Here is a 19,377-nt window from a genome sequence, read left to right on the forward strand (position 1 = left end):
GGGGTTGAACAACCTTTTCATAGGGTTTATATCAGATATCCTGCATCTCAGATATTTACATTGCAATTCACAGCAGTAGCAAAGTTACAACTATGAATTAGCAATGAGAATAATTTTATGGTTGGGGTCACCACAACACAAGGAACTGTATTAAAGGGTCACAGCATTAGGAAGGTTGAGAACCACCTCTTTAAAGAATCTTCTATTGCTCAGAACTCATTTTAACTTTGGATTCTAGAAGTTCATCATACATCATATGAAGTGCACTTGTCTTCATAATGTTACACCCAGTCAGAGTTCTAGAAGAAAACAGCCCACAGACTCTTCTTCAAGTTTGTAAAGATTGCTTGAGGGAAGAAAGAATTCCCCTGTCTGCCTGCTTTTAGGTTGAGCTAAAGTTGAGTTGCCCTGATAAACTCCTCATGTGCAGACAGAGTTGTGAGAAATTCTGAAGTGAGAATATGGAAGCTGTTGATCACCTTTTCAGTCTCTTTGTCCTCTTGTCTTTCTCCACCATTCGCTTTGGCCATGCAGGTGCAGTGGAATGACCCAGGGGCCCACTATTCCTTAATCAACAAGGAGAAGCTGCCACAGTTTCCATTCTCGATCGACCAAGAAGGAAATATTTACGTGACTCAGCCTTTGGACCGTGAGGAAAAGGACTCTGTGAGTGAAACGGGACGTTCCATGGCCACAAGACAAATCCTATGTCTACTTACAGTACATTAAAAAGCAAAAAAACCAAACCAAAACTATGTTCTGGATCCTTGACATTTATGCATTCTCAAAGGCATGGTGATTCGATAACTTCCCCACAAGTCTAACCAACATACTTAGAACTGACTATTGTGTATGTGTGTGTGTGGGGGGGGAGTGAGTATGTCTGTGGATGATGAAATTCACTCTCCTCACCCTCTTTTCTCAGTTCTAAGTATGTTGACACTCAGGTTGAGAACCGGTTAGTAAATCAGTTACTCTTCTCCACCTGTTAAAGGGACAGTGAAGGCGTCTTCTGACCTTTGACCCTCATGTTGCAGCATGTTTTCTTTGCCACTGCCAAGGATGAGAATGGAAAACCCCTCGCATATCCACTGGAAATTCGTGTGAAAGTTATTGACATTAATGACAACCCACCGACATGTCTCTCTCAAGTGACTGTATTTGAAGTCCAGGAGAATGAAGTCTTGGGTAAGACATGTGAGCTGTTCAGTGGCATGGACCTGCCTTCCTTGTTGCTTCTGGGATCCCTCTCTAGCCTCTGGAGTCTCAGGTAGACCTATTCTGCAGTCCATTGTCCATGTCTAGAACAGCACAGAGATCGAAGGTATCCTGAAAGTCATACGGGTCCAGTGCTTTGAAATGAACACTATCTCTGGTCCTCTTAGGTGGATGCTTTTAGAACTGCCATCACAGCCACTGTTTCAGTGACAGTCACTGCACAGCAGCATCCTGTCCACATGTCCAGAAGGGTCCTCCTTGCAAGGTTTTCCCTTCAGTTATCTTACTGGACTTCTAAACAGCTCATGTTCAAGAGATAACCTCGCCCAGCTCGCTAAAGATCTTGATCCTACCATCCACATTCAGAGATCCCACAATAAGTAGACAATAAGTAGACAATACCAAGTTCAACGTAATCCCTTTGGAGGAAGCCAGTGATAACAGAGGGAGCTGGCGAGTGAAGTTGAGCCTCAGGCATGCTTGCCATTTTGATCTTGCATTTTGTCTCCTGATAGTTTTACATTCATGGGAACAATACTGTTGTCAACAAGAACGTTGACAACTTCTGAGGGTTTGTTCTCTCTCTCTCTCTCTCTCTCTCTCTCTCTCTCTCTCTCTCTGTTTCTCCTGCAGATCTCTTCCTTCCTCCTCTTCTTCACCTCCCTCTGTGTCTCCACATTCTCCCTTTATGTATGGGTGATTTCACCTCAGTGTAGCTGCTTATATTTCGAATGGCTTTATTTTCAAAGAGGGTCTCCCACAGAGGTTGGAGGTGGATGTAGATTCCTTTAGGTGGGTGAGGAGCAGGAGGTACACCATGTAGTTTCCACTAAATCTTGTGTGGGATAAGTTGTTTCCCCTCTCCAGTTCATGGGGTAGAGTTCTAAGTTCAGAATATGGCTATGTGGATGTAGATGTTTTAAAGAGGAGGTTGAATAGGATGCCTGGCTGGGTAGGATGTGAGTCGGGGGCTGGTAAGATAGCTTAGTCAGTACATTTCTTACCCTGAAACTATAAGGACCTGGCTTAGATCTGCTGACACAGTCAAAGCCAGGCATGATAGTACATATTTGTAATCCCAGTGCTGGAGAGGAAGAGACAGGTAGATTACTGGGGTTCACTGGTCAGACAACTTAAACAAACCTAGCAAGATTTTGGAGAGAGAGGGAGCTAGAGACCCTTTTTTAAAAAACGAAACCAAACCAAGCAAACAACAACCACAAACCAAACAAAAGAAAAACAAGTACAACAAAAACTCAAGGAGGATAGCTTCTGAGGGATGAGGCAGAAATTGCCCTCCGACTCCCACATCACATGGATATGCATGTATATGCACAAACACAAGACAAGTAGGATGAGGACCTGATGGTGGCCTTAATCTAATCTGACTGGAGTTCCTATGATAACTTCGGATGCTGAGGTACAAAGGGGAGGTACACAGGGAGGAGGAAGAAATAGCTAGGGAGAGAAGCTTAAAGGAAATCAACCTCCTCAACACCTTGACATCATGCGTCCAGCGTCTAGGTGTCTGAGAAGGCAGATTTTTGTTTAAGTCTCTCAATTAACAATACTGTATGACAGTCTTGGATGCCACAGTGTTCAATGAAGCATACCATGGAAAAATGCAAGGAGCCAAAGTAAATCTAAATGTCTTCTTTCATTACCCACAACTGTTCCCCATGTTTTCTAGGAAGCTGCTTTATGAACTAGTGTGAATTGTTGTCCTTTCCTCTTCATAGGTAGTAGCATTGGGATCTTTGCTGCCCACGATATGGATGAAGCTAACAATATCAACAGTATTTTGAAGTACAGACTTGTAGACCAAACACCCAAAGTTCCCTCAGATGAACTCTTTCTCATTGACGAATATGGAGGAAAGGTCCAGTTGGGTAAACGGTCCTTGAAGAAGCAAGACAGTCCTCAGTACAACTTAACAGTAGAGGTGTCTGACATAGGTAAGCACTGTACCTGATGTGGTGACTTTACATACCTGTTTTCCTCCTACTTAGGATTCATGAGGCTCTTCTCATGCCAGAAGCATTCTATGCTATCTTTGCGAATGTGAGGAAGTTCCAGATTTTCTCAAGAGCTAGAGGTTCAGATCAGGAGACATTGTATTGTCTTTGGTCCTATGGGAACTAGGTATCAAGAGGGATTCAGTGACCATCTTAAAGGGAATGCCTTTAAGAAAAATAGAAAGGAAACTTTGAAATCTAGGGCATCCCCAGATGGCAATAGTGGCTTGATTGTGATGGAAGGAGTTTTGATAACAATGTTCTAGACTACTAAGCACTCTAAGAAGAGTTCCGAATGGCTGTCTGGAATTCTGCAGGGCATTGTCTCTGGGGATAGGCCTGTCTTTGCTTCACTACTTGCTCAGTAATTGTCTGGTGGCAGCCAATGGAAGATGAGGCACAAGCGTAGTGTTGGTCACAGCCTAACAGTGCAGACACCATCAGTTCAACTGTTACAGTCACCAGGCACAGTCTCACGACTACTGTAATTACAGGACAGGAAAAATTCTAGCCTTATCCTTACTTCCAGGCTGAAAATGATCTGTGTCTGAAAGAAGTAGAGAAATGTGTCTTTGGAGAGAGAGTTCTGCCAATTCTGGCCAGCCTCAAATTGCCCGCTAGACAACAACAGGAGACCTTTTCCCTTAATCCCTGTATACTGTCAGAGTGGGTCCTGTTTAACCTCTCCTCTCCCTGAAGCAGAGGAATCTTTAAGAAGCTCCCGGGAACTTCCCATTCTCAAACGCATCTCCACATCCACAGACAAATGTACTGTTATCTCTGGGGTACTCAGAGTCCTAGGAGGTAACTGGCTCATGAAATAATTCTGTAATTGTTTTCTGAGGAACACAGTTTACATAGGTGTGGAAAGGAAAGGACCAGTGGTTCATATGTATTTCTTACGTTTTTCCCTTTCCCTTGGATGCTGGGAGAGTGAGTTAAGCAGGTTCCAGTACAAACTGCCTGTCAGTCAGGTAGCTAGTGAATTGACACACAATGAAGGTCTGATGCTGTTTATCACTATGTTAAGAGGTTCAATGAGATAAATTTATATCACGCTGTCCATGGAGAGGTGGCAGACTCTCACACTGACTCTCACCCGTGCCTTCAGTATCTAATCACTTGCCTTGCGAAGGTACCAGATGAAGCATTAGGGACATACAGATAAACCGACCAAGTGTCTGTCCTTAAGGGAGTACCCTATTTGTCAAGAAAGATGGATACACAAGTTAACAATCCAAAGGGATGTACTGTCTACTGTCATTGTGATGGTCTTCCTAGATACTGTCCCATAGTAGACTTGCAGGCCAAGCTCACCTTGCATCTAGGATCCACCGACTGGTTCCAATTAGTCCTCAAATTGTCAAACCACCCTCAAAGCCTGGGCCATTTCTGTGAGCTACCTCTTAGCCTCGCTTGGAGGTGAATCATGCCAGTTTATCCCGAGAGAAAGCAGGTGACCTTGAACCTCCTCACCATACTGGCTGGAATTGATGCTGGACAGATGCACTCAGAGAGGGGAAGGCAGTCTGTAGGATGCTCAGCAGAATTGTACACAGTGACAGTTTTGCTTTGGGTATCAGAGATTATATAATATTCACCTCTCAGGTAAGGGAGCTACTTCAGAGAAAAGCAACCATCCTGGTTGTTGAAAAGCTTTCCCAAGGATAGGGCAGTGTGGTGCTCAGGAGAGCATCTCTAGGGCTAGTCTGGCTCCCATCTCTTCTCGTTGACCTGCTTGTGGGTGAGGTGGGGGGCAGAGCAGCCTCCATTCACATGAACTGTGGAATTGTGGCAGCAGTTGTCATGCATGTCTCTCACCAATACTTTCCTTACCAAGTCCTGCTGCCAGTGCATGATTTCCAATGAGAATTCTGTGACATGACTTTGGTTTCCAGATTTCAAGACTCTCTGTTCTCTTCAAGTCAACGTTATTGATATCAACGATCAGATTCCCATCTTTGAAAGATCAGACGTGAGTAGATGTCACTATTTGTTTTATTTTGGTTTGGATCATATTAATGAGCCTTTCATTTAAATAAAAATGCAGACAATGTGCCAGGTAGCCTGGTTGATGCATCAATAAAAACCAGCTGCCATCTTCACATACGTCCTTAGGGGCACTAAGGTCTACAGAGAGTATTTGGGGGGTGTCTATTTATAAACTCTTGTCAGCAGCTCATTTATTCTAAATGCTCCTTAAAAGCTACAACCACAATCTTTTTCTGATGGAAAATTAAATGGCTGCTTGTGGCTTGTTGTAGATTTTGCATACAATGAACAATAGATAGAGCTACTAGATCTATGCCAAGTGTTTGGGATTAGACATATTGGCGACTTCAACTCATTTTGTGTTTAACCAGGTAAGAGGAAAGGAAAGAGGAAAAATATCTCTGGCTTAAGCCTAAGAGAAATGTGCTCCCTATATCCACAAGAATTAGCATTGAATGTAGAGTAACACACGTCAGGGCAGGAAGGACATCAGGGCAAATGGTTGTGGTCACAATGGGGTGTGATCATTGTACCCCTGAAAGGAATGTCTCAATTTATTTAGCTCTGGGGAGAGAGAGAAGCCAACTTGACTAGATTGTTATGTTAGAAGTCAGTTTTGAGGAAGCCCAGAGCCTCCTGATGATGTCCATAAATCAAAACAGAGACAAGGCTATAACAAAGAAGGAATTAATTTACAGTAGAGCTCAGAACCCTAACAAGTGTGATGGAACGTATCTTGTCTAACAGCCACTGAGGTGAAGCGAGCATGAAATAAAGAATTCATTTTATTCCCAGCTTCTATCCTCTGGGGTATTTTTCACTCCCTAGTGTTGTGTGTTCCCTGCCTTTCAGCAGGCAGTGGTCAAGTAGACTGAGCAGAAGAATTCTCAGTGGGGAGTAAAAGCTTGGAGATGCAAACCTGGCTAGGCTAGCTTATTCTGTGGCCAGCATCTTCTCTTGGACCCTGGCTGTTACCATTTTTAAGATCATGATGTGGGAAAGAGTGGATCTTGGGGCTTCAGGGGAGTCAGAATACTTTATGGGAATGTGAGGAACACAGGCTTTGGGGGTTTGGTTTTGATCATACTAGCTGTGTTAGCCTGGGTCGGGTTGACTATGTTGGCTCCTCTGTCAAGTGTCACTGGTAAGTTTGTGGCCCTATAGTGTATTTTGCCACTCATCTTTCATAAGCACTGTATAGCAGCCATTTAGAGACTCTACACACATTGTCCCCTAGTGACCACAGGTTGCATTCTCCTATTAGATGAGTGAGCCCACGTTTAAAGAAATGAGATAACTGCACTATTCAACTAACAAACGGCAAGTTTAGGATCGGTAGCCAACTCTGACTTCAATATTTTGGGCTCCTAATGTCTATCCCTTGATTGATTCAGGAATTAGAAGTATCTGTCACACCATAGGCACTTACATATTACAGCTATTGATATCGTTATTATTCAAATAGTCATAGTTATTAAGCCTGTGGATGTTGGAGGGGAAGTCTATTTTAGAATCCTTCTAGGATGTCTAAGTTGTTATGTTCCTTGGTGTGGATTTCAGTTCATAAGAACAAATAATGTTAAAGTCAACTGTAGTGTGTTCATCCAGAGGAAAACCATGCTGGGTATTAAAGCCATCTGTGATTTCTGAGATCTCTGAGTTGTTTGCCCTTTGGCCAGTAAACTCAATGACATGGACCTTCGGTTACCTTTCTTGTTTCTTCCTCAGTATGGAAGCAAGACTCTTTCTGAAGACACAGCCATCGGATCCACCATCTTAATCATCCAAGCTACTGATGATGATGAGCCCTTTACCGGGAGCTCTAAAATTCTGTACAAGATTGTACAGGGAGACACTGAGGGAAGACTGGAAGTTGTCACAGATCCCATGACCAATACAGGATACGTCAAGATCAGAAAGGTAGGTAGCCCACTTAATGATTATTAATAAATAAATAAAGCAGATTATTCTACCCATGATTATGTCATGACCAATAGGCAGAGGTGACACTTGCACATGAACACAGAAGTCATCTGATGTGGATTCTAGGAACCAAACTAAGATCTCCTCAAATATTTATCTGCTAAGCCTCCTCTCTGTCTCCAGAGATGAGACTGTAGACAGATGTTCCTTATGTAATTAACATGTCCATGAACAGAGCTAATTAGGAAGGTGATCAGGAAATTTTAAGACAGGAGAAAGATGTGAAATGAAGGAAGGTGACAGACTTTTGTCCTGATTTTAGTTAACTTATGAGTCTGAGTGAGGGGCCAGTGCTTTTCACCACAAAGAAATTTTAAGAACTGCAACCCCGTCCTTTACCATGTTGCTAAGTCCAGTTGGCTTTTCTCTGCTTCTTATAAAGACTAGAGTGTTTTGGAGATAAAGTATTAACTCACAGTCCCCATGTCTTTCTCCAGGGTCTCTCCAACTTTCCCTCAGCCTATTCCTGTTTCTCATCCTGTACCCGAGTTTCAATTTTTCTCTTTTGTAACTGCATAATTTGTGTTAGAGCTCATCATGGGTTTACCAGATGACTCATTTGGAACCAACACCATGCAATAGGTATTGAGTTAAAGCACTTTCCATGGGGAGAGCTCAAAGCTTTCCAGGTAAACAAGGAGAGGTGCAACAGAGAATCTGTTGGGATGTTGCTTGTTGGTTGGGATTTTAAAAAAAAAAGGCTTTAGAAATGTTTTGAACTAGAGTAATGGAAAGATGAGAGTAAAGGCTAAAAGTGAAGGCCAAGCAGAATAGTTGCACAGAAAATGAAAACAAGTGAAGGAGAGAAAAATAACGCTCGTCTGGAACCAGCCACAGACAGGATCAAATTGACTATTTGAATGATATGTTGCCCTTAGTCTCCTGTTTGGACAGTTGGCCTCAAGCTGGTGGTGCTATTTTGTAAGGTTTTGGATCCTCTGGGAGGTGAAGCTTTGTCTAAGAAACTATGGCGAGAGTTTAGAAGTTTTATGGGCCAGCCTTACTTCCTACGCATTTATTTGCTTTCTGACAGCAGACACGTGACCAGCCAGGCCTTCCTTGCTGAGATGGGTTGAGTCTCTTCATAAGTTGTAAGCAAAAGTAACTCTTAAGCTGCCTCTTGTCAGGTATTTGGTCACAACAAGAAAAGAGTGTGCATTGCCATTTGTACCCCATCTGGCAAGGGTGCCTACTGGGTTCGGCAGAGTTCAGGGTATAATACCCATAGCCGTCTGTGGAAGTCTGACATTTGGAGAGCATATGATCACAGCTTCTCCTGTGCTCCTCCTACTCCTGGCTCTCCACATGGAGAGAGAAGAAGGAAAGGGTGGAGGAAGGGGTGTTTTCAGAATTGGGATGGATAGTCTGCCAAGCATGGTGGTGTGAGTCTTTGCTGCAGGACCAGGCCATCTCTCCTCCCTCCACACTGGGGATTCAGAGAAGATAGGGGATGTCTGTCCCAGTAAACAACTGCATGTCACTCCTTTCTTTGTGGTATCTTCTCATGTAGCATCGACAGCTAACCTGACCATGTGCAGTGATTGTGTCCTTTAGGGAGATGATGGCAGCGGAGAGCCACAGCTCTCCTTCCACATAAGCCATACATTAGGTACCATTAAAGTGGAGCCAGGCCACTCGCCAAATGCTCTCGATCCTTGTTTTGTGTGTTGCTGTATTTACTGTGTCTAGAATTTTGCTCGACACATGGCAGATGAGGATACTGAGTATTGCTTGACTGAATGATTAATTGAAATTCGTTTCATGTCCAGTTACTAATAATCACACAAGCAATTGTAGAACCTGAAGTTAGGGACCTGAAGTCTCAGCTCTCTGTTCCTCAGGCATTGTAACAATAGAACTTGAGTGTCGCAATTTGGCAGGCTGACCACTGGAAGGTAATCTCAGAACACAGCTGGCATCCTGGAACCCTGAAGGTCACAGCTGTACCAGAGGCTTATCCTCCTATTGACAATGATCAAGAGAGATTCTGTATTTTACGTCAAACTAAGTGCCTAACAGTCTCTCCTCCCATAGCGCCAACCAAGCATATCTCAGCAAGAGCATTTTGGTAATGGACATAACACAGTGCTAAGGGATGGGGTAGCTGGAGACTTCCTCTGGAGCTTGGACCTCAGATTAGGCTCTTTGAAGTGCAACAACCATTCCTCAGGGATGGATTTTAGCCCATTGGATGTAGAAAAAGATGTGATATATATGTATCACAAATTACGACTATATATAGTCATACATACATACATACAATTGTATTACAATTTTCCTTCTATCTAAACTCTCAAGGATCAAGTCTTCATCTCTGTACCCCCTAACTGATAAACTATGGGTACTGTGTGTCAGGTAGGAATGAGAAGTGAGGTGACTAGGCCACAGTCCTTCCTCTCACAGAGCTGATGGCCAGCAATTGGACAGAATAAGAACAACACAGCCAAAGCCCTGGCTGGAGTTTCATGTAGTTGCAGAGGAGGTTAGCCCATCTATCTATGCTATGTGGTGGGATGAGGAGACCAGTATTGCTCAGCTCCTGGGGGAAATGAATATTCAGATGTAAGTAGGGCAGGCTGAGTCAATGCCACCTACGTCTGTCTTATACTTCATGAATGGATGTCACCATTACAGCGTACTGATGAGAGAATGATACAAGAGAAGGCCCAGAGGTCTTGAGTCTTTGAGAACAATACACCTACATAAAGTCATGAGGGCTGCTTCCTCAACACATAGTATCTGTCTTAGTTAGGGTTTTATTGCTGTGAAGAGACAACATGACCCAGGAAACTCTTATGAAGGAAAATGTTTAATTGGATCTGGCTTACATTTTCAGGGCTTTAGTTCATAATTGTCATGGTAGGAAGCCTTCCAGTGTCCAGGCAGACATGGTGCTGGATGGAACTGAGAGTTCTACATCTTGATTCAAAGCAACAGAGGAGATTGGGTGCTACACTGGACACAGCTTGAACATATAGAAGACCTCAAAGCTTGCACACAGTGACACATGGCCTTCAGCAAGGCAACACCTGCTCCAACAAGGTCACATCTCCAATAGTGCCACTCCCTATGGGCCAAGCATTCAAACAGATGAGTCTACGGAGGCCACGCCTATTCAAACCTCCACAACATCCTTTTGGGCTTTGCATTGGTTCTTTCTAGTTTTTGGTGTTTTAGGTCCTTTTGAGAAGCTGATGACGAAACAAAACAAAATGAGAGCAATAAAAAACTACCTGACTACTTGACTGGGGCTGGCAAGGTGGCTCAGTGGACGAAGACACATACTCCATAAGCCTGACCACCTGAGTTTTACCTACATGGTGAAAGGAGAGAGCTAACCCCACAGCTTACCCTTCTCATCTTGGTACACGTACTATGGGATGCATGTACCAACATGCATATGCGTACAAATAAATAATGGAAATTTAAAGGTCCATGTGCCCCCATCTTCACACACACACACACACACACACACACACACACACACTGTTTAGATTTTAGTTTATAGGAGTTCAGAGTCCTATGGGATCCTTGAGTCTTGAGATGGTGGCCTACACTGCAGGAGCCATCACTTCTTGGCCTCTCTTTTCTTATAGAACAGTGGACTCCTGCTTAGAGGGAGATATGAGGTCCCATAGGGCCAGTTGCTCATAGGATAGCTAAATCTTTCAGTGCTAGGGCATGTAGTTAAGTGTATGCTTGAAAACTTACAGAATTCGGAATGGACCGTTTTCTGAATCCATCCTTTCCATTTTAGGGAGCCTGGTTGTTAAAGTCTCCCTCACACAGAGCCAGAAACAATGTCCTGTTCTTACTCCTGGTCCTATCTATCCAGGTGGAACAGAAACATCCTCCTGCCGGCATGGCCTCTGTTCACCTCTCCCAGGGTCTTGCATTTTGGGTCTTTGGTTCTGAAATCACTGTTCCATACCCTGTGAACATCTCTGTAGTAGAAATATTTTCTTAGGTGTCTTTGTCTGAGGACAATCAAGACTTTGCAGAGAAGATATGTAGGGTGCTCCATGGTTAAATCTGGGGAGGCCCGTGTTAGAGTCTCTTTCTGGACAAGCCAATGCACACGAAGTAGAGTTGTGTTCTGGTTTCCTTGAGAAGATGATTTCAGTTAAGATTGTATGACTTTTAAAAGAAATAAATCCTTTAAGGGAGCTATTCACTCCAAGATTAATTTCCCCTTGTTTTCTCTCCCTCCACAGCCTCTTGATTTTGAAACCGAACCAGTTACTAGCATTGTGTTCAAAGCAGAAAACCCTGAGCCGCTGGTGAATGGCATAGAGTACAATGCTAGTTCTTTTGCCTCCTTCGAGCTGACCGTGACGGATGTGAATGAAGTGCCTGTATTTCCCCAGCAAATATTCCAAGCCAACGTTAGCGAGGATACTGCTATAGGCACTAAAGTGGGCACTGTGACTGCCAGGGATCCGGAAGGCCTGACTGTGAGGTACAAGGCAGCAGGGCTGGGAAGACCTATTGGCATGCTTGCCAGCAGGAGGGCTGGCGAGGCAGAGAAGCAGCATGCACTGGCTTCAGGACTGGGACAATGGAACAGACATCAGAAGCAGGGACTCTGGCCTTGGTTCAGTGGGTCAGACATATGGCTTCAGGGGCCATTCTGTCTTCTTGCTGGAGGCCTCAGTTAAGATCTGGCAGAGGTAGAAGGTGGGAGCGCCACTCCCTGAGATTGGGTAACCCATGGCCAGGCCCTAGTTCTGAACTGTTGGGGCTCTAGAGAAGCTTCTTGGGAAAAATAGACTAGAGTCGTAGAGCGATAAAAACCCAGAAGTAGAGAAAGCCACCTTAGAGGTAAAGGGAATGTCTTAGATGTAGAGAGTCTGGGCTCTTCCTCTCCCTGGAGAGCAAGATTCTTCCCCCTCATTCTGAGGGTGTTAGCGCTCAAGGCGAGTTGCTAATGTTTCTGTCTTAGTCGTTCTCAATACTTTCTTTTTGGTGCAAATGCCCCCACGCATATTTGCTTCAGTCATGATTAATTCATTCACTGAATACACATGTACACATTTGTATACTACCTATATGGTTTTAAAGATCACATGGTACATCAGTATAGATAGGACTTGAACTCAGAGCATTTTTGCTTGTCTTACACAATATTGTCCCGGACATAAACAAATACTTCTACATGATGTAGCTGATACATGTACTTCCAAGTCTTTAAGTTTCTCTGTATATTTGAGTGAACTTTTGCCTCCTACCGAGCTGTCCTGCAGACACCTAGGGTCATATGGGCTTTACTGATTTTCTTGCATAACGTATATTACTAGTTCTCTTACTATAACAAAAAGTGGGGAGCTGGGTAACTTTACAAAGAAAAGCAATTTATTCAGCTCATAGCTCTGGACATCTACCTACCGGCTTAGCACCAGTACAGCCTGGGTCTTTTGAAGGCCTTGTATGACTATTAACACAACAGCAACACAAGCACAGGGAAAAGATCACATTGCAGACAGGAAGCTGTAGCCACTGCATTCATACAACTCCTGCAAGGGAGTTTCCCTAAGTTACAAAGACAGCCCACTTGACCCTACCTCTCAACAGTCTTGTACCCAGCAAATTTACCATCTGAGAAGGAGGCTTCTAACATAGAACATTTTTTGTGGGGGAGAGAGAAGGCTCAAATCATGTCCATATCGTACTGAGGTGTAACAGTGGTGAGGATTATCTTACATTATTCAGTGTAGAAACAACGATATACACCCAGGTCACAAGTCATGATGGAATTCAGATTATCCAAATCCCACAGCCCATTATTATCTAACAGATACCTCTGTATTTTCCCAGGGGAATGCTCTAAAAATTGCTGGTTGTAATTAAAAGATAAAATAAATCAATAAAATTACCAGCCGGAGGTATGTGCATGTTAGTATAGAGAAAACAAAAGGATTTAAGGAAATTCCTCTGGTGGCTCAAAAGCTGGTATAGAACCATAGTTACCATCAGGAGATGAGGTGGTCAAGGGAGACTGAGAATCGACATCCTGTAAAGTGTGTTTGCAGAAGGCAAATGAATGAGGAGTAATCAAGGCAGCCCTGAGGTGCATGACGTGGTAAGAGCTAACTTTACTGACTCCGACATTGTGGACAGAGAAATTTAACTCTCCAGCTGGGTAAACTTGGAGAGCCCATCAATATTCAGTAGATTCAAATCCAACCCAGCTTCAAATATTACAGAGCCCATGGATGACCACAGATCCAGAAGCCAGGCATTTCTGACTATTCCCAATGGGGTCCAAGGCATTGCCACCTCTGTTGTGAAACCCTCCTTTCCTATCATTCCATATCCCATCTGAGTCGACCGTGCACTGTAGGCAATGTGAGCCTTTAAAATGAAGTAAACCAACTGTCCAACTCCTTGTCCAAGCCTGCCCTTGGGATTCTCACTTCTGTCAGGGTAGAATCCCAAGTAGCTAGGAGCTCTGGTTGATTATTCACACACAAACATGAATACAGTGCTTGACATATACAGCATGCTAAAATATAATGGGAAAACCAATTTAACTATATATAATTATAATCATTCCTATTCCTGGACACATAGGCCAACAGAATTTTCAAAACTTATAGGCAATGTTTTGAAGTCCCGCACACATACACAATTCCTTAACTCCTATCCATGTCACCTGTTATCAAGGTGACATTTCCAGGACTGACTGAATGGCTTGCAGCTATAGACATCTTCACAGCCATATGTGAGGCTTTACAGAAAAGCTAGACTCACTGGCTTTCCTCAGACAACACTTGTTCCTTTCAGATTAGTCTTTTCAACATCCACCAATGAGTTCTGTTGAAGCCACAGTTTTAGCCAGGTTACCCTTCCACTCAACACAGCTCAATGGCTGTCTCTTGTATGATTTGGCTCTCCCAGGCTCAGTGGAGGCTCATTTACTGCTGCCAGTTAATATCTATGCACTGTACACACACCAGGATGCTCTTGGATTCTCTATCTGGCTTGTGTATCTTTGTGGTATCCTTCTTGTCTGTGTCAGCATTTTCAGAAAGACTTTTCTATGTCCAAGTAATCTCTCTGTGATCCTAAGCATATATACTATACTTACCACACTTGAATGGTTTATCTATGTATCTAAAGGCCTCATTCTTCAATTCTTGCCTTGGCCCTATGTGCTGAAGTTGATGTTTCTTTAGTAAAGGATTTCCGGGCCACCAGCTGCCCATGTCACCAACCTTAGCTGCTCAGTTTTCCTTAGCAGGGTGGTGTACTGAAAGGTTTCAGAAGACATATACTTCGGTTTAGAATCTTGATTGTCGGGGAAGTATAACTTTTCTCCTGGAGCTGGTCACTCTGCCATAAATAATAAAGCCAGCACAGAACCATGCTGTAAAGCAGTGGTTCTCAACCCTCCTAATGCTTCAACCCTTCAATTTAGTTCCTCATGTTGTGTGACCCTCAACCATAAAATTATTTTCATTGCTACCCCACAACTGTAATTTTGCTACTTTTATGAATCATAATGTAAATATGAGTTTTTAGATGGTCTTAGGCGACCCTGTGAAAGGATTGTTTGATCCTCAAAGGGGTTGCAACCCACAGCTTGAGAACCACTGCTGTGAGGACAGCTCTTCTTCCAAAGAGAGAGATGTAAATGGGATGTTGACTCTGTGATTCTGCTCCGTAGCTCACCCAAATGATGATGCTATGTCAGAGTCTAGAAGCACAGACTATCTTCCATTTTCATGCAAAGTAACAGGTTTTCTTCTGCTCTCCCCCTCATGAAGTTATTCACTGAAAGACAATAAGAGAGGTTGGCTTAAAATCGACTCCGTCACCGGCGACATATTTAGCACTGCTCCGCTGGACAGGGAAACAGAAAGTGTGTATCGAGTACAAGTGGTGGCCACTGAAGTAGGTGAGCAAAACAAATCACGACCAGATTACAGATCATCGGGATGGGGTGGCATCAATAAAAATGAGTGGGAGAGCAAGAGAAGGTTAAAAATTGTTGCTGAGTATGACCGTAAAGCCATGGTGAAACAGGTACAAAAGGGACGGGGAGGGAAGAAGAGAGGGAGTGTTTGTGTATGTGTGAGTGAGTATGAGAATGTGTGTGTGAGAGTGTATGTATGTGACTGTGTGTGTATGTGAGTATGAGTATGTAAGTGTGTGAGTGAATGTTTGTGGGTGAGAGAGTGTGAGTGTGTGAGTGTGTGTATGTGCGTGTGAGTGAGTGTGTAAGTGAATGTGTGAGTGAATGTGTGTGTGAGTGTGAGTGTATGTGTACTAGTATGTGTGTGAGTGTGTTTGTGAGTGTGTGAGTGTGTTCGTGAGTGTGCATGAGTGTGTGAGTGTGAGTGAGTGTGTATGTGAGTGTGAGTATGTGTGTGTGAGTGTGTGTGAGTGAATGTGTGTGAGAGTGTGAGTGTATGTGTACGAGTATGTGTGTGAGTGTGTTTGTGAGTGTGTGAGTGTGTGAGTGTGTGAGTGTGTGAGTGTGTGAGTGTGTGAGTGTGTGAATGTGTGAGTGCGTGTTTTCAATTCCTCGTGGATGTGTTAGAGAACACTTGTGCCAATCTGTGCTTCTAGGCAGTTTCCCTGAGACTGGCAGGGTATCAAGGATGCTGTCTGCTCTGGTTTTCTGTGGGGACTGGAGCCTCTTCTTGGAACATTATAGAGTCCCTAGCTAACCTCCCTCACTACCTCCTCAAAGGGGATTGAGGGCTTCTACAAAACTGGAAGCCAGTGACCCTCAGAGCCTTAAATTACAGCCTCTTGGCGCTCATGATTTTTTGGAACACAAAACATTTTATGCAAGACTGTCCACCTGGGAGGCCATCCTTGGGGATTCTGATTCAGCAGGTGTCAGGGGACCTGGGTATCTGCTGGTTTGATGAAGCAAGATAAACTTTGCAAGGAAGGCAATTGTAAAGATATGCCAAGATGTTGGGACCATCCTTGCATAAGCCTTGCAACCTATTTAATTCAGTTGTGATACAAGTTGCCCACTGGCTCTGAACATGGAGTTCCAGGAAAATTTTAAGATTAAAATAAAGAATAAACTCACAGGAAGAGTATGGTATCCAGGGATAAGGTTGCTAATTAAAATGTTGAGTGTCTTTAAATGGAATTTTCCATCTTGTAGTAGGAATTCTGTGGATCTTGAGCTGATCAAGGACTCTAATTAGCTAGTGATGTATCTGCTTGGTTTATAACAAAAAGATGAGAGCAGAACTAATGACTATCAGACAGTTTTAGACCAAAAAATAATAAACTTTTAAAATACAAAGCCCCAAATTAGAGGCAGACACGGGGAACAGAGAAAGGAATCATAAAAATGTATGGGGGAAAAATTTAAAGAAAACCCAAATGACTATTGCTACGTTCAACTACAGCAAGACTATTCATTATTGGATGGGATCTATGAATAGACAAGACTTTGCTGAAACAACTCAGTCTCTGCCACTTGCCACATTCTGCCATCAGGATGTACGTTTAACTGGTGATTTAAAAGCTTCCAGGAAGTCCGAGGGAGGTCTCTGTCTAAACCTTGATGCCGTGCCTTCGCCTTGATCGCACAACAATTAACATTTCACTTTGCACACGTTTCTAAGTGCTTTTCATGTTTTAGAAGTCTCATGGGTTGTGACCATGAGCCAAAATCTATTCCATTTGGCACCAAAAGAATAATAATGTTAATAGACCAAACAACTTCAAGGACATCAGTGGTCTTGTCTTTGGTTTAAGAACAGTCAGAGACATAGAAGTTTCTGTGAAGAAAAGCAAGAAAACAAGGCTTCCTGGAATCAAAGCAGGAACCATGAAACAGTTTACAGGAACACAAGCAGCGTCTTCGTGAGGTCAGGCGGGGACAGTCAGGGTCGATTGTACCACACTGGATGCCTGTGTAGTTCTGCTATTGACCATATTTTGTGCACAAAGAAACCAAGGCATTGAGAAATTGATTTGCCCAAGAGCACACAGCCACCATTGGTCACAATGAGGAGGACAGACTTGGTCTTCATCACTACAGCGGGCAGGACATCAGTGCCACCATTTGCTGTTTTCTCTCCGTGTGTGAATGAGATCTCCACTAAGATCTTCACGTAGCCATGTGTTTCTCAGCTGAGGAAATGAAGCTTAGAACACTGAGTTAGCATGCGAAAGGCAGTGGGAAGTGATCAGGGATGTGGCTGGTAGGGACCACTCCACTGTGCACTATGTGTGAACATAACTAGGTCACACAGCTTTTGAGCGTCACTCTTCTCTGTAAAGTTCAGAGTTGTTTTGAACACACACACACACACACACACACACACACACACACACACACCACTTGATTAGTATTATCGCTGAACATTTAAAATATTTTTATTGCATTTATTTGTGTGTGTGTATGTGTGTGTATGTGTGTATGTGTGTGTATGTGTGTATGTGTGTGTATGTGTGTATGTGTGTGTGTATGTGTGTGTATGTGTGTGTATGTGTGTGTATATGTGTGTATGTGTGTTTGTGTGTGTGTATGTGTGTGTATGTGTGTATGTGTGTGTATGTGTGTATGTGTGTGTGTATGTGTGTGTATGTGTGTGTATGTGTGTGTATATGTGTGTGTATGTGTGTTTGTGTGTGTGTATGTGTGTGTATGTGTGTGTATGTGTGTGTGTATGTATGTGTGTATGTGTGTGTATGTGTGTGTATGTGTGTGTATATGTGTGTGTATGTGTGTGTATGTGTGTATGTGTGTGTGTGTGTGTGTGTGTGTCCATCAAAGAATAATTTATGGGAATCAGTTCTGCTTCCTCCATGTGGCTTCTAGGGATGGAACCCATGTCACCAAGTTTGGCATCAAGTGTCTTTTACCCACCAAGTCATTTTGTTGGTTCCATTTAAACATTTTAAGCAATACTAAAATTAAGTGTGTAATTCTAAAATCTTCTTTCTACTACTTTAATAGACCCAACTACTTAAATATTGATTTTTATTTTTAAGGAAAGAGAAAATGACTTCTTATGAAGGATGACAATGATGCCTGGAATTATATTCTAACCCTTCAATTTCTTAGGTGGGTCCTCTCTGAGTTCTACAGCATATTTCCACCTGGTCCTCATGGATGTGAATGACAACCCCCCTCGCCTAGCTAAGGACTACACAGGCTTGTTCTTCTGCCATCCCCTAAGTGCCCCTGGGAGCCTCATCTTTGAAGCCACTGATGATGACCAGCAGTCAGTTCGGAGGCCCAAGTTTACGTTTGCCCTTGGCAGAGAAAGCTTACAAAGTGACTGGGAAGTGTCCAAAATCAATGGTGAGTTATCAAGTGTACAACGAGAAAAATCAATGGTAGATAAAGGAATTTTGTGTGTGTGTGTGTGTGTGTGTGTGTGTGTGTGTGTGCGTGCGCACGCCTTGGTAGGCTTTATAACTCACCATAGAATTTTCTTCTTGTCACAAGAAAGCAGGCCATGCTCTGGAAGCACACAAGGAAAGTCTTCAAAGCCCTAGGCTTTACAGAAAGGGAAGCTTGACACCACTGCATCCTGGTTGATGTACATGGATAGATGAACAATTTGAACATCAGTTGTAAATTTCCAGTGGAGCTAAGAAGTGCATTTTATAATATTTTTTATTGAATAACATATAGTGAACTTATGTTACATTTCATCAATGTATACATACAACTTTATAAGAATTCACACATATATACACACAGAGATACACACAGATACTCATATACACATATACACACTCATACACACATACACACACGCATACACACACATAAGATCAGCACAATCAAGTGACTTTTTTTGCCACTCTCAAGCTTTTTCTTACCCTATTTTTATTGCCCCTGCCCACCTCACTAAGCTCACCCTGTTTTTTCTCAGCCAATAGCCCATCTTTCTGTTGCTGCAGATTTGTTTTCACAACTTCATGGACTTCCAAGTTCTTCCTCCCAGCATGGTTATTTGGGTGTCCGTTCTTGCTGTGTGGACCAGAGCTTCATTTTTATATTGTGTATAGGTATCACAGTGCCTCCCATCCTCTCAGTCACTGTTGGTCACTGGGCACATGTGTGGACTAGTGTGGTAGGAGCATGATTCCTCATGTTTCGTAGTTAAACATCAAGGAGTGGAGTGACTGCATCAATGGTAGCTTAATGCTTAGCTAGTTCAGAAAAGGGCAAACGATT

At 43.2% G+C, this 19,377-nt stretch overlaps 1 protein-coding gene and 1 long non-coding RNA gene across 10 annotated transcripts in view; one reads left to right on the forward strand and one right to left on the reverse strand.

Moving 5' to 3' along the window:
- Positions 1-19,377, forward strand: part of Cdh17 (cadherin 17) — an 87,683-nt gene that overhangs the window by 58,597 nt on the left and 9,709 nt on the right. For all 7 annotated transcript variants that reach the window (XM_063287080.1, XM_063287082.1, XM_063287081.1 and 4 more), the window contains 8 exons: positions 535-666; positions 1,038-1,188; positions 2,958-3,173; positions 5,132-5,208; positions 6,954-7,145; positions 11,423-11,667; positions 14,975-15,105; positions 18,253-18,492. In XM_063287080.1, coding sequence (XP_063143150.1) covers positions 535-666; positions 1,038-1,188; positions 2,958-3,173; positions 5,132-5,208; positions 6,954-7,145; positions 11,423-11,667; positions 14,975-15,105; positions 18,253-18,492 — 1,384 coding nt within the window. The remainder of the gene's footprint in view (positions 1-534; positions 667-1,037; positions 1,189-2,957; positions 3,174-5,131; positions 5,209-6,953; positions 7,146-11,422; positions 11,668-14,974; positions 15,106-18,252; positions 18,493-19,377) is intronic.
- The window catches only part of LOC102552377 (uncharacterized), a 44,149-nt gene that overhangs the window by 16,110 nt on the left and 8,662 nt on the right, over positions 1-19,377 (reverse strand). Inside the window, exons 2-3 of one of the 3 annotated variants that reach the window (XR_010051707.1) lie at positions 18,615-18,724; positions 3,209-14,981 (exon numbers count right to left, since the gene is read on the reverse strand). This is a non-coding gene — a long non-coding RNA (uncharacterized LOC102552377). Of the gene's footprint in view, positions 1-3,208; positions 18,725-19,377 lie in introns of all 3 variants that reach the window. The other 2 variants (XR_010051706.1, XR_001837904.3) reach the window with 2 other exon arrangements.

This window comes from Rattus norvegicus, chromosome 5 (genome assembly GCF_036323735.1).
Source record: "Rattus norvegicus strain BN/NHsdMcwi chromosome 5, GRCr8, whole genome shotgun sequence".
Lineage (NCBI taxonomy): Eukaryota > Metazoa > Chordata > Mammalia > Rodentia > Muridae > Rattus > Rattus norvegicus.